The sequence below is a fragment of the Macaca fascicularis genome, chromosome 3 (assembly GCF_037993035.2).
Source record: "Macaca fascicularis isolate 582-1 chromosome 3, T2T-MFA8v1.1".
Taxonomy (NCBI): Eukaryota; Metazoa; Chordata; class Mammalia; order Primates; family Cercopithecidae; genus Macaca; species Macaca fascicularis.
In genome coordinates, this window is record NC_088377.1 from 143,927,605 (window position 1) to 143,940,477 (window position 12,873).

Below are 12,873 nucleotides of genomic sequence, written 5' to 3' on the forward strand. Positions count from 1 at the left end.
ATCTCTACAAAAAAGTAAAAAAATTAGTAGGGCATGGTGGCATAGGCCTGTAGTCCTAGCGACTTAGGAGGGAGGCGAGTGGATCACTTGAGTCCAGGAAGTCAGGGCTGCAGTGAGCTATGATTACACCACTGCACACCAGTCTGTGCGATAAAGCAGGACCCTATCTTTTAAAACACAAAACAAAAAAACACACACAAAAACAAAAAAACAAAACCCCAAACTTTAAAACAGGATTTCCTTGCAAGAAGGTTCCATATTTTAATATTGGAAAATTATAATTTAAATATTAGGTACCATAAATAAGCAGCTTATAGATAATCTTAATTTTAGTTTGCTACACAGAAACCTTAAAATTTTGCCTGATGTTTAATGTCTAACTGTAAATGTGAAATAATGCTCTGCCAGAGCCAACAAATGGTTCTCTCAAGTCACAAGGACTCTTTGTGCTTCTTTTTCCTTCTCTGAAAGAAGGTGGGTGGAGTTCATATGGAGCTGAAACCTTAAAATAGTAATTTTTTTTTTCAATTTTGCTTCAGGGATTCTCTACTAGACACTCTTTGGGCTGCCTGCCTAGTTATTAAGCCATCCCTTCCTTTCTCTAAAAAAAGTTCCTTCCTTTCATACACATATGAATAAGCTCACCACCTTATACAACACCCATCTCACTGGCGAGTTGGTTATTTTCTTCAGGAAATTGAAAACAAGATGTAGCAATTCTAGTCATTCTGAGCTCTTCCCATAATCTGAGATAAAAGTGAATGAGACAGGTTAGATTACCATAAAGGATGCCTTTATTCAGCACATGCAGGCCAAAACAGTGAAAGTCAAAATGCAGAGAGAGGTAAGAGAAGAGTAAAGCAAGTGTACAGAGAAGCAAAGAGAAGTATCCAAGCAGCCCCAGAGACATGGAAACTAGAAAACCATAGAAAGACACAGCGGCTGGCATGGAGAGAGGAGTCACCCAGGCTCTCTATTTCTTGGTTCTGATGCTTCAACCTGCTCAAGGACAGTATTCCATTTCAACGAATTCTTTCTTCACTTAAGCTACTTTGAGAGTAGGCTGCAACCAAAAATCTATACTGACAGAAAACTTTTTTGGTAATTTTGAGGATATTTATGCTCTACTTTGGGGGGCAGGGGGCGGGGCTTTATTGACTTCTTCCGTAAGACTGAAAATGTTGGCCTAAGCAGCATCATATCATAGAAAAAGCATCTGCTTTCCTAACTTGGGTCTAACCCAGTTCTGCCACCTTTCTATGGCAAGACCTGTAATAAGCTCCTTAATTTCTAAACAGTTTTTATATTCCTTATAACACTAAAGAGTTTATGACTTCAGGAGTAAAACCAACATACACAATGGGGAAGAAGGTGTCTAGAAAAGCTATTCTTCATGGTTTTGTAGCATGTGACCTAGAACTCCTTTCCTTTCTCACGTTGGTTCTGGTCACAAATGCATAGTCTTAAAACCTCTTCAGAGTCATCTTACGGAAAGCTCAATTTGCTGAGGAATCCAAACTAAGCAAGAGACCCACCATTATAAAAAAGCTGCCTTAGTCCTGAAGGCTTTTTAAATGTAATTTCTTTCCACAGGGCACTTTTAACATATCTGATAGATGCCAATGAAAAACACTAATCTAGTCATCTAAGAACTGTGTAAACAGAGAGAGTACAACTTTATATACCTGAAATAAAGTAAAATTACTAGATTTAAGAACATTTACCATGTGACAAGGACTCAATTTTTAAAAGGTCCTACTGTAAGAGCAAACAACTATGCCATAATAATGGAACATCAAAACACTCCTCATCAAAACACTCAGAAACACAGGCCAATTTCAAAATAGCATTTAAGCTGATATTCCTTTGGAAATCCTATATTTGGGTACATTAGATTTGCTTATTTTAGACACACTGACCCTGTTCTTCCCATCTAAAACTCACAGTTCTATCTCTGTTTATCTCCAAGTCTGTGAAGGTGTTGTTGCCTTTTATTCACCTAGTTCACCTGACAAACTCTTCCTTCAAAAACCAGCTCAAATGTAGCATCTTTGTGGAAATTGTCCATGATCTATTCAGGCAGATTTAGGCTCTCCTGTCTCTCTAGTTTAAATTCCGAATATACTTCCATTGGAGCAATATGTCATCTCAAATTCCTTCAACTACCTTCTATGTACTACGTTAGAAACTTTACATATATTATCTTGTTCTTTCCAGGTATGTATTACAGCCCCAACTTCTCTAGATAATCTGCTCAGAATCACAGCAGGGCCAGGATAGAAATTAATAACTGTATAGCTCCTAAACTCCTTATCTTCCCACTAGTCTATAAGTTCTAAGGCTTTTGGGACCCAAACCCCTTGAGAAACTAAGAGCTATGAACTTTCTTCCCCCTAAAATGGGCTTACACACAAAAAGTATTACATATAATTTAAAAGGGTTCAAAGATTCCCCTGAAGCCCACCCACTGCCCCCAGGAAAAGTCCTGCTGCTTCTCACAAGTCTCTTCAGTTAGTAAACTTCCTGAAGAGAGTGACTGCCATATTTTCAACTGCCAATTCAAAAACACAGTACCTAGGGCATAGTGGGCACTCTGTTATCTCCATAAATACCTTCTGTATGAATGGATAAATGATAGAGACCATGGATGGATGACAGAGACAAATCTTTGCGTTCCTTCAGAGCCTATCAGGGCAGTCACTCAAATGTTGTTAAAATCTCTTTTTAAATGCCGGTTAGATATAAAAAAAGTTATTACAGGAAATGTAGATATTAGCACACTTCTCAAAGCCTCTGAGATTAACGTGGTCCACAATATGACTAGGCTTTGTGTACTCACCAAATGTCATCTTGAATTATAATTCCTGTGTAATTATAATCCCCCATACTATTCTCCTGATAGTGAGTTCTCACAAGATCTGATGGTTTTATAAATGTTTGGTAGTTCCTCCGACGTTCATTCTCCTTCCTGTCATCTTGTGAAGAAGGTGCCTTGCTTCCCCTTCGCCTTCCACCAGAACTGTAAGTTTCCTTAGGCCTCCCCAGCCAAGCTCAACTGTCAGTCAATTAAACCTCTTTCCTTTATAAATTCTATGAAGAACTGCCAGTCTCGGGCAGTTCTTCATAGCAGTGTGAAAATGGACTAATACAGTCCACATTCCACTTTCTCCAAAAAAAACTTTTAGGAAGCAACTACTGTTTGCTTCTTATATCTGCCATACGCCAGCCACAGACCCTACAATATTGTATAAATGAAAACAAGATTTTTGTGTGATTTCAGAAGGAAGGAGATAATTGTCAAGGTTTGACTGCATGAATCTAAAAAAACTTAAATACTACACGAAATATAAAATGCTGGAAGAGGAGTTCAACTTATATTTGGAAAAGACTAGTGGTTTAGAAATTGCGTATCACCTGATTTACCTTATCAAGTTTTCAACTCAAATCTAATGAAAGGCTTTTTTTCTTATGGCATTAAAGATCAAATTTTACAAAGGATTTGAAAAGGTGCTTTAAGATAAACTGTACTAAATTTTTATTCTAGAAAGTGAGAATTAATCACATTTTTGCTTCCAAGTTTTTGGTGAACATGGTGAAGTCATTTTAAATTTTTAGCTTTTTCATCTTCCAAGTACTGGTTTATAAAATAAAAGGGGAGACCATCCTGGCCAACATGGTGAAACCCCATGTCTACTAAAAAAACAAAAATTAGCTGGGTGTGGTGGCAGGCGCCTGTAATCCCAGCTACACGGAGACTGAGGCAGGAGAACTGCTTGAACCCAGGAGGCGGAGGTTGCAGTGAGCTGAGATCGTGCCACGGCACTCTAGCCTGGCAACAGAGCAAGACTTTATCTCAAAAAAAAAAATAAATAAAATAAATAAATAAAAGGGAAGCTTTCTGAGGGAAAAAGTATGTTCAACAGTACAACCACAGATCAGCAAGATTTCATTCATTTAGTAGGTATGCTCAAGGACCAGGAATAGCTTACTTCAAAGGGAAGAAAGGATACATACCACAGAGTATAGGAGTTTAACACTGGAAAGGTAATGTCACATTATGTTAAGAAGGTTCTGGAATGCCAGGCTAAGCAGTACAGACTTTATCCTATAGACCTGTGATTCTCAACTAGGACCAAAGTTACAAAATTGGGTGAAGCTTCCAGGTGATGTAGAAGCAGCACTTGGATCAGATGTTTTGAATTGACTTTCAAAATATGCATTTAAAATTTCCAATAATTGTAATGGTCATAAAAGGGAACAATGAGTCTTTTAACTTATATTTTTTATAATAAAAATTAAACCATGCTTCCAGTGCAGCCCACATCTCTTGATTGTACAACCAGTATGGTTTCCATTAGCCTACAGATGCCGCCACTTGAAAGTGGTATTTTAGGAAAGTGAATATGATATATTGAATGAACTGGATGAGGAAAGAAACTAGAGGCAAGTAGAGAACAATAGATATCACTTATAATCACTCTCTAAACGTCCATAAATTCACCATTTTTGAAGAGATACTGATGACATATCTTGATTTTATTAAGTCCAAAGCCAAAAGTTTAAAAGAAGACATTTTATTAATACTCTAAGACAATATCAACAAAGTATTATCCATGGGGTATAGGATGCACAAGTACAGAAGTTACCTTAAGAAATTGCAGCTAATAAAATCATATTTATTTAAAATATTTGAATTCAATGTAGCTCTTGTATTTTCTTTTTCAGTGGATACTGAAAATACAACTAGAGTTACGTGAATATATCTGTGTAGGAGGGGAAGAAGCAGTTCTCATGGCCGTCTAAAAGACAAACCTTTGGACCACTGAAGAATTCACCTGAAGAATAAATCTGTCTTACAGCATTAAGCTTGTCTACAATGTCTGCACACGCAATGGACACTAGTGCCTATTAAATGCCAAGCACTATATTAAGCAATGGGGATACGGCGATAATTAAGTCCCATTCTCTAGCCTGGGAGGTTTTCAGTCTGGGGAAGACAGAAATGTAAATGTTTACGAATCTAACAAACTGAGTGCTATAGAAACACAGAAGTATTTAACATATGAACAAAAAACCTACATCCATCTAAATGTTAATGTCTTACTTTCAATTTCATCCTTTAAAAATCCTTTTTCCAAGTTAAATGTCAAATATTGATGGAAAAAAGTTAATATATTTTGAAAGTAAATACAGTAAAACATTCTTGAGAACGCTTAAATTTTTAGTTTACTGTCTCAGTGAACCATGTCTGGAGAGTTACTTAAAAGTTCACTTCCACTTCTGAAGTTAGTTAAGATATAAATATGTTTAGATGAATACTCATCGAAGGATGGAAAAGAAAACCATATTACTAAACCAGTGGCACTGGGTAAGCACTAAGATTAGCTCAAATGCAAGGACTGGAAAATATTTCACTCTAGTTTTTAAAGACAAATTACGACATACAAAATCTTACAAGCTAACCACAAGAAGATACCAGTTCACACTCAGTAGGATGCCTATAATCAGAAAGACAGCAACAATATCGGTGAAGATGTAGAGAAACTGGAACCCTCGTGTACTCCTTATGTAAAATGTGCAGCAGCTTTGGATAACAGTCTGGCAGTTCCTCAAAATGTTAAACATAGTGTTATCACGTGACTGAGCAATTCCACACTTAGATATATACCCAAGAGAACTGAAAATGTGTCCACACAGAAACTTGTACACAAATGTTCACAGTAGCATTATTCACATTAGTCAAAAAGTGGAAAGAATTCAAATACCCATCAACATGATGAATGGATAAACAAAATGTGGTATCTATATAATAGAATATTATTCAGCCATAAAAAGGCCAAAAGCACTACTGATCAATACTATAACGTGGATGAAACCTGAAATAATGTTAGGTGGAGTCTGTCACAAAACACCACATATTGTATGATTCCATTTATATAAAATGTCCAGAATACTTAAATCTATGGAAACAGAAGGTAGATTTGTGGTTGCTTGGGGCTTGTGGGAAAGCAGGGAGTGACTGCTAATGGGTACAGAAAGTGAAGAAAATGTCCTAAAATTGATTGTGGTGACTGTTGCATAATTTCATCAATGTAATAAAAAACTAGTGAATCATACACTTTAAATGAGTAAATCTTATGGTAGGTACTTATATCTCAATAAAGCTATTATTAATTTTTTTAAACCTGCAAGCCACAACACTGAATAAACAAATGATGAAAATTTTTATGTTTATCAAGACTGCAACATAATATCTTTCCAGGCAAAAGAGGATATACACATAGACAAGAAATAATATGAAAAATATTCTCTAGTTCTCTCTTAAAAAAAAAAAGGCAGTGGGAGGGGCACACTCTCCTTCAACCAGTCTTCCTCTAGCTCCTACTCTCTACTTTCAAAATGTTAAAAAAAAAAAATGGAAAGACGCTAAACCCACCCTTTACCCTACAATCTGGCTTCTTCCCATACCCCAACCCAAACTGCTTTTTCTAGTCACCAAAGCACTCCTACGTGCCAAATGGAATGGGTACTTTCTCAACCTCACCTTACCGGTCCTCCCAGCATTATTTGACTCTGGTAATAACTCCTTTCTTGAAACTCTCCCTGGCTTTTCTGACATCTCTGGTTCTCCTCCCTCCTTCTTGAACACTCCTTCTCAGGAACAATCACTAGTATATCCTTCTTTTGGCTGTTCTTTTAAGACTGATGTTCTTCAACCTAAAGCTGGTCACTCTATAAGTTTGCTGGAATAAGCTCATTCACTCCCATGATGTCAACTATCTCCTACATGCTTATATGATGATGCCTACATCTTTAACTCCATCCTGTCAGAAATCTTAAGCTCTACATTTTTACTGGATGTTTCAGAGGCAACGCGCAGTTTTCACATGTTGAAAATTAAATGTATCCTCTTCTCCCCTGAAACTTCCTCCTACAATGTTGTTTGGTCTCCTCTACTTGTTTCTCCTCCCTCACTCCTTATTCTACCAAATGGTATTCTCTACCTTGGGTGACAGATACCAAGCTAGACATTTTGCAAGTCATAATACTATACTCTTTTCTTCTTTACTACCCCCATCTAATGAATCATTGAGACTCCTTTCTTAATTCTTATCAGATGTGTTATATACTCTATTTCCCCATCTCAGTTCACTTTAGGCCCTCACATCTCACTTCTTCTATTTCGACAGCTTCCAAAATGCCACTCTTCATACTGCCATCAGACTCAACTTTGTAAAACACAAATGATTGTTTACCTTTCTTAAACGACTCAGCAGTGCTCCAGAAGCCCAGACTAATGATTCTCACCTTTTCTACCAGAACCTATCTGAGTAAGTGAAGGTTCAGAGTACAACTCAAGGAGCAGGCTGGAGAAGGCGAGGGTGGGGGAATGACGCTGGAGTGGGCCAGCATGTCTATTTTCTTAACACCTCCCTACTTTCTCCATGACTCTAGGAGTTACAATGCAGACTGTCCAGAATTGCTATTATCGGTCTGTAGAATAAAATCTAAGTATAGCATAGACATAAGATCCTTCACAAAAAGACCTCTAACTTTCCCAGCATCACCTTTATCATTTACCATGTATTAGCTCACTGGTTCTCAAAGTATGGTCCAGGACCACCTCCCCAACCCCCAGTCATCAGAGGGAGTCTGTGTGGAGTAAAACCTAGGTCTGTGAAACATGAATGTGCACCACTCTACTTTATACATTTATCTCTCAGTTTGTAAATACTAAAAGTAGAGATAATTGAGATCAAATTCTGATCAGCCACAAATTAGCTATTTGCTAATTTATTAGCAAAATTAGCATGTTTTCAACATGCAAATAACCATCTAGGAAACAAAGTTCTATACAGTCTGGGTACCTTAGTTGTCTCCTCTTTAACAGTATGGGGCACAACCAAGGCCAGTAATAGACACTCACAGAATAGTTAATGACAGGTGGAAAATTTCTATCCTCAATAGTAATCAAGAAATTCAAGTTAAAACAAGATACCAGTTTTCAACCATCAAATAAAGATCAAGAAAATTATAATATGAACACTCATACATTACTGACAGTTGTATAAACTGACAAAACTTTTTCAAGTTTATGAACATGTATTAAATGTTTATATACTTCTGCCTAGTACTCCCGGGAAGCTATCTTATGCAACAGTGAAAAATGTAAAAGTTTTGCAAAAATTTTAATCACAAAATTATTATATGTAACAGCAGAAAGTAGAATGACCTAAATACTCAACCACAAAGAAATGGAATTAAGATATAAAATAGTCACCAAGTAGTAGGCCAGCTATGGTGGCTCACATCTGTAACCCCAGCACTTTGAGGCTGAGGCAGGAATTAGAAACCAGCCTGGGCAACATGAGGAAACCCTGTCTCTACAAAAAATACAAAAATCAGTAGGGCTTGGTGGGGCGGGCCTGTAGTCCCAGCTACTCTGGAGGTTGAGGTGGGATCCCACGGAGGCTGACGCTGCAGTGAGCCAGGATCGCAACCATACACTTCAGCCTGGGTGACAGAGTGAGACCCCATCTCAAAAACAGAACAAAACAACAAAACAAAACAAAACAAAATATTAACAGACGTAGCCTTTAAATGATAGGACTATAGGACGGCTGGATAGAGCAAAAAGAGCATTGTCACCAGAGTCAGGCAAGTGGAGTATTCATTTGAACTGTGGTCTAAGTGTAAAGCATTATTATTATTCTATTAATTTCCAAATTTGGAATAAACATTATTTTATAATGGAACAGAGTTATATCAGCCACATTAACTCTAAGGCTCAGTCATAAAATGTTAATATTTTAAAATGCATTTTTAATCAACATCAGAATTTAAGAATAATAGTTAGAATCTATAAGCTAATCTTTTTTTTCTCTTTCCATGCCAGGGGAACATAGTTCCTCTCCAGCCTTCCAGTCAGGGGAAAAAGCAACACCAACTACCAGCTGCCTTAATTACAGCTATTGCTTATCAAGTCAGGAAATAAAAAAAAAAAACCAAGCCCTATAAAAGAATAGCCTTAGTCATCAAATCTCCAGTGTAGAATCACCTAGCTATACCTAGGTATCATGGAAGGAAAAGGAAACTCATTCAGTCTTTGAGAAATGAACTCTCGGTGGCGCATGCCTGTAATTCTAGCACTTTGGGAGACTGAGGCGGCAGATCACAAAGTCAGTCAGATCAAAGTTCAAGACCAGTCTGGCCAATACCATGAAACCCCATCTCTACTAAAAATACAAAAATTAGCCAGGCGTGGTGGCATGCGCCTGTAATCTCAGCTACTCAGGAGGCTGAGGCAGGAGAATCGCTTGAACCTGGGAGGTGGAGGTTGCAGTGAGCGGAGATTGCACCACTGCACTCCAACCTGGGCGACAGAGCGAGACTCCATCTGAAAAAGAAAGAAAAGAAAAGAAAAGAAAAGAAAAGAAAAGAAAAGAAAAGAAAAGAAAAGAAAAGAAAAGAAAGAAAAGAGAGAGAGAGAGAGAGAGAGAAAGAAAGAAAGAAAGAAATGAACTCTCCAATAGGAATCCCTGACTCATCCCCAAAGCATGAACCCTAAGGCTACTTCTCCAATACAGGAGTTCAGAGGCTGGGCACCTGTCCTGATGGCCCGCATCACCAAACAATGCTCCTCCCTGTCGGTATATGCCTAGGGATAACAAGGTGACTCGCATGCAAACAAGAAATGACCAGGGACCACACCATCTCTTCTTCCATAACCAAAATAAGATGGTAAAAAACTAGTTTTAGGCCCGGCACAGTGGCTCACGCCTGTAATCCCAGCACTCTGGGAGGCCAAGGCAGGTGGATCACTTGAGATGAGGAGTTTGAGACCAGCCTGCAAATATGGCAAAACCCCATCTCTACTAAAAATACAAAAATTAGCTGGGCGTGGTAGCTTGCGCCTGTAGTCCCAGCTACTTGGGAGGCTGAGGCAGGAGAATCGTTTGACTCTGGGAGGCAGAGGTTGCAGTGAGCTGAGATTGCACCACTGCACTCCAGCCTGGGCTACAGAGCGCAGAGCAAGACTCGGCTCAAAAACAAAAACAAAAAAAGCTAGTTTTAAACGCCTTAAATATTCAAAGTATTTTCTTCTACTTTCGCTAGAAAGTAGTAAAAAGGGGACTGCATCCAGTTGCTGTAAATGACACCATTCAAAAGATACTAAGACAATTAAAGTTCAATAGTAAAAAAGGAAAATACCCTCTTTTCCTTAACCCTTTCAGATCAAAAAGTAATTTTTCAAAAATACATAGGCTAAATATCGAGCAAATGTTTAAATATAAGCAATATTTTTATTTTTAATAAGGAATAAGTTAGATTATTTAACTTATATTTTCAATCTTCAAAAGATACTGAGAAAACTTTACTTCCATCCTCAATTATTGGTCTGGGGAGGCGGGAATCACAAAGCTCAACGATACTAGTATAATATTGTGTAAGGTCAAGGACCTATTTTATAAGCAGTTAAAAATTTAACGCTAAGCTTTACTGGACAGGTCTCTTTAAAACGTGAAAAAGTATTCACTACTAAGTCATATCACCTCCACCATAAAAACTACTGTACTTTTTAAATAAAAAATAAAAACTAGCCAATGTCTGCTGCCCATTCATTTTACAGATATTAACTGTGTATCCTTTTCATAATCAGGTTTCAGAGTTAAGTGATTATTCTTGGAGGTGTACCTTACCCAGGATAAAAATTTTCCCTAGCTGATTTCCCCTTCCCAACCCCCGCCAAGACTAAGGAGCAACCACTTCCCAAAGTCCCACTTCCTTTTCCATTCCCCAGACCTACAGGGTTTCCAACGCCCCAGTCTTGCGCAATATCCGTAGGAGCAGCAGCCGCAACCACCGCCTCCTAAGCCGGGAAACAACCCTAGAGGGAACATTGTCCAGCAGAAAAATAAAAGGGGCGGGGGTTGGGGGGGTGGGTAACATAGGAAGTCGACTTCTGGTCCCACGCCTTCGGATCTGACCCCCTCATAGTGAGCTAGAGCAATAGTGTATCTAGAGCAGTTTCATGAACAAGACTTTTAACCTTCACCTCCTCTCAAGCCTGCTTGCACAAGCAGAGGGCGGAAAGTGGGGGGTGGCGGAGGCGGGGGGGGGGGGCCTGGGAAGGTTATCTCCCAGTTCAGGGCTTCGGCCCGTAGCGACGCCTCCGCCCCACCAGGACTATTGTTCCCAAGTTCCCCACCCCCACCCCGGATAGGAAGTGATAGTCACATCCCCTTCGCCTTCGGCAATATCCCCTGGGGAGTCCGAAGTCGGTTTCCTTCAGGATAATCCCCCCACCCACACTTATCCCCTGAACCGGACCCCAAGATCACCTTAAACCTGGGTCTCAGGAGAGGAGAAGCGGGACGCGGGTAAATGGAAATTAGGTAAACCCATGAGATTCCTTACGGACAATCCTTTCCCAAGCGTTGGAGATCATGATTGCGACCCCAGAAACGGCAGAAGTCCTACCTTGCCCGCTTTGAGACCAGCTAAAGCAAAGGGATCCCAGGAGTTAGTGCCAACCTCAATTCCCCCGTTCCTCTGTCAGCCACGATCTGCACTCCTCCCGGTCACAGCCAGATACCCTGCCTCGACCCTCCTGGGAGGAGCGGACTGGGCGGGGAGATGTGGAAACGCGAGCACCCCCCGGCCTGCACCTCACTAGTCTCCGGCTCCCGGCCGGGTAAACAATAGGTGGTCGCGAGCCGCGGTGCAGGCTGCAGGCTCGGCCGCGCGGCCGCTCCCTTCGCGCCCCGGGCGCCCGCGCGGGGGTCGCGAACATGGGAGAAGAAAGGAGGCCACGGCGGGAGGCGCTCTCGATTCCCGCCGGCTTCCAAGACCACCCGGCCCACCGGGCTGGTGCGCGCCCCCTCCGCCCCTTTCCTCACAGAGGTACACAAAGCACTGGCGGCCCGGCCGGGAGAGGCGGCGATGGGCTCCGGCGCCGGCGAGACAAGGCGACAGCGAGGGGAGAGACTCACCATGAAGTCCCGAGCGAAGTTGTCCTCCCCATTGTGGTCAGGACTCTTCATGGCCTGGACCCTCTGGATGAATTTCCTCAGGATCTCCACTTGCTCCATCCTCCCGCGTCCCCCCGGCTGCGGTCGCTGGCCCCCCCGCCGCCCGCCCGCCCGGCGCAGAGCCCGCTCCGTCTTCCCCAGCTCGTTTCCCCAGCACGTCCCTCCCTCCCGACCCCCGCCAAGCCCCGCGGCTCCCTCCTCCTCCCCACTGCCCTAGGCGGCGGCTGCGGCGGCACCGGCTGGGCTCCCGACACCACAACTTCCAGGAGCAGCCGCCGCTCTCCCACAGTACCAGGCGAGCCGCTGCGGCTAGCGCCAACCCCAACCCCCAGCTTGCTCCATCCTCCTTCCCCGCCCTCCTCCTCCGTCGGAGACGCCGCCGCCGCCGCCGCCACCTCAGGAACACAGCTAGCTCTCCGCTCGCCCTGCCCCCCCTTCCCGGTTCTTCCTCCCCCCCACCCCCCGCCAGCAGCCGCAGCCGCAGCCGCCTCTCCCCACGGGCGCGTCCCCGCCGCCACCCAGATGCGCGGCCTCGCGCTGCGGCTCCGCCCCAAGCGCCGCGCCTGCTGATCCATCCCCGCCCGCCTCCCGGCCACGCCCCCAAGCCCGCCCTGCCGGCCCCAGGCCCGCTTGGAGTGGCTGGAAGGCACTTCAGCGGGCGGCCTGGAGACCTGACTCCACTTCCGGGGCGTGGCCCCGTTCAGGGATCTCAGAGGTCGGAGTAGCGTCGGGAGGAGGGTTGGTTCCTCCGAAGGAGGGAATGCGACTTAGAGCGGTGCAAGCAGTAGTGTATCAGAGTAGGATTCTGCTGGAATTTGCGGTCTCACCGCCTACTAGGGAA

At 42.3% G+C, this 12,873-nt stretch overlaps 1 protein-coding gene across 7 annotated transcripts in view; it reads right to left on the reverse strand.

The window, feature by feature from the left end:
• PTPN12 (protein tyrosine phosphatase non-receptor type 12) overlaps window positions 1-12,548 on the reverse strand; it is a 105,352-nt gene extending 92,804 nt beyond the window's left edge. For 4 of the 7 annotated variants that reach the window (XM_045388641.3, XM_074035670.1, XM_074035669.1 and 1 more), the window contains exon 1: window positions 11,482-11,611. Coding sequence is in view for 2 of the 7 variants with exons in the window: in XM_045388639.3 (XP_045244574.2) it covers window positions 11,994-12,092 (99 nt within the window). In the remaining 5 variants the exon portion in view is untranslated. Of the gene's footprint in view, window positions 1-11,481; window positions 11,612-11,993 lie in introns of those variants that run through there. The other 3 variants (XM_045388640.3, XM_045388639.3, XM_005550391.5) reach the window with 1 other exon arrangement.
• Between the last annotated feature and the right edge of the window lie 325 nt (window positions 12,549-12,873).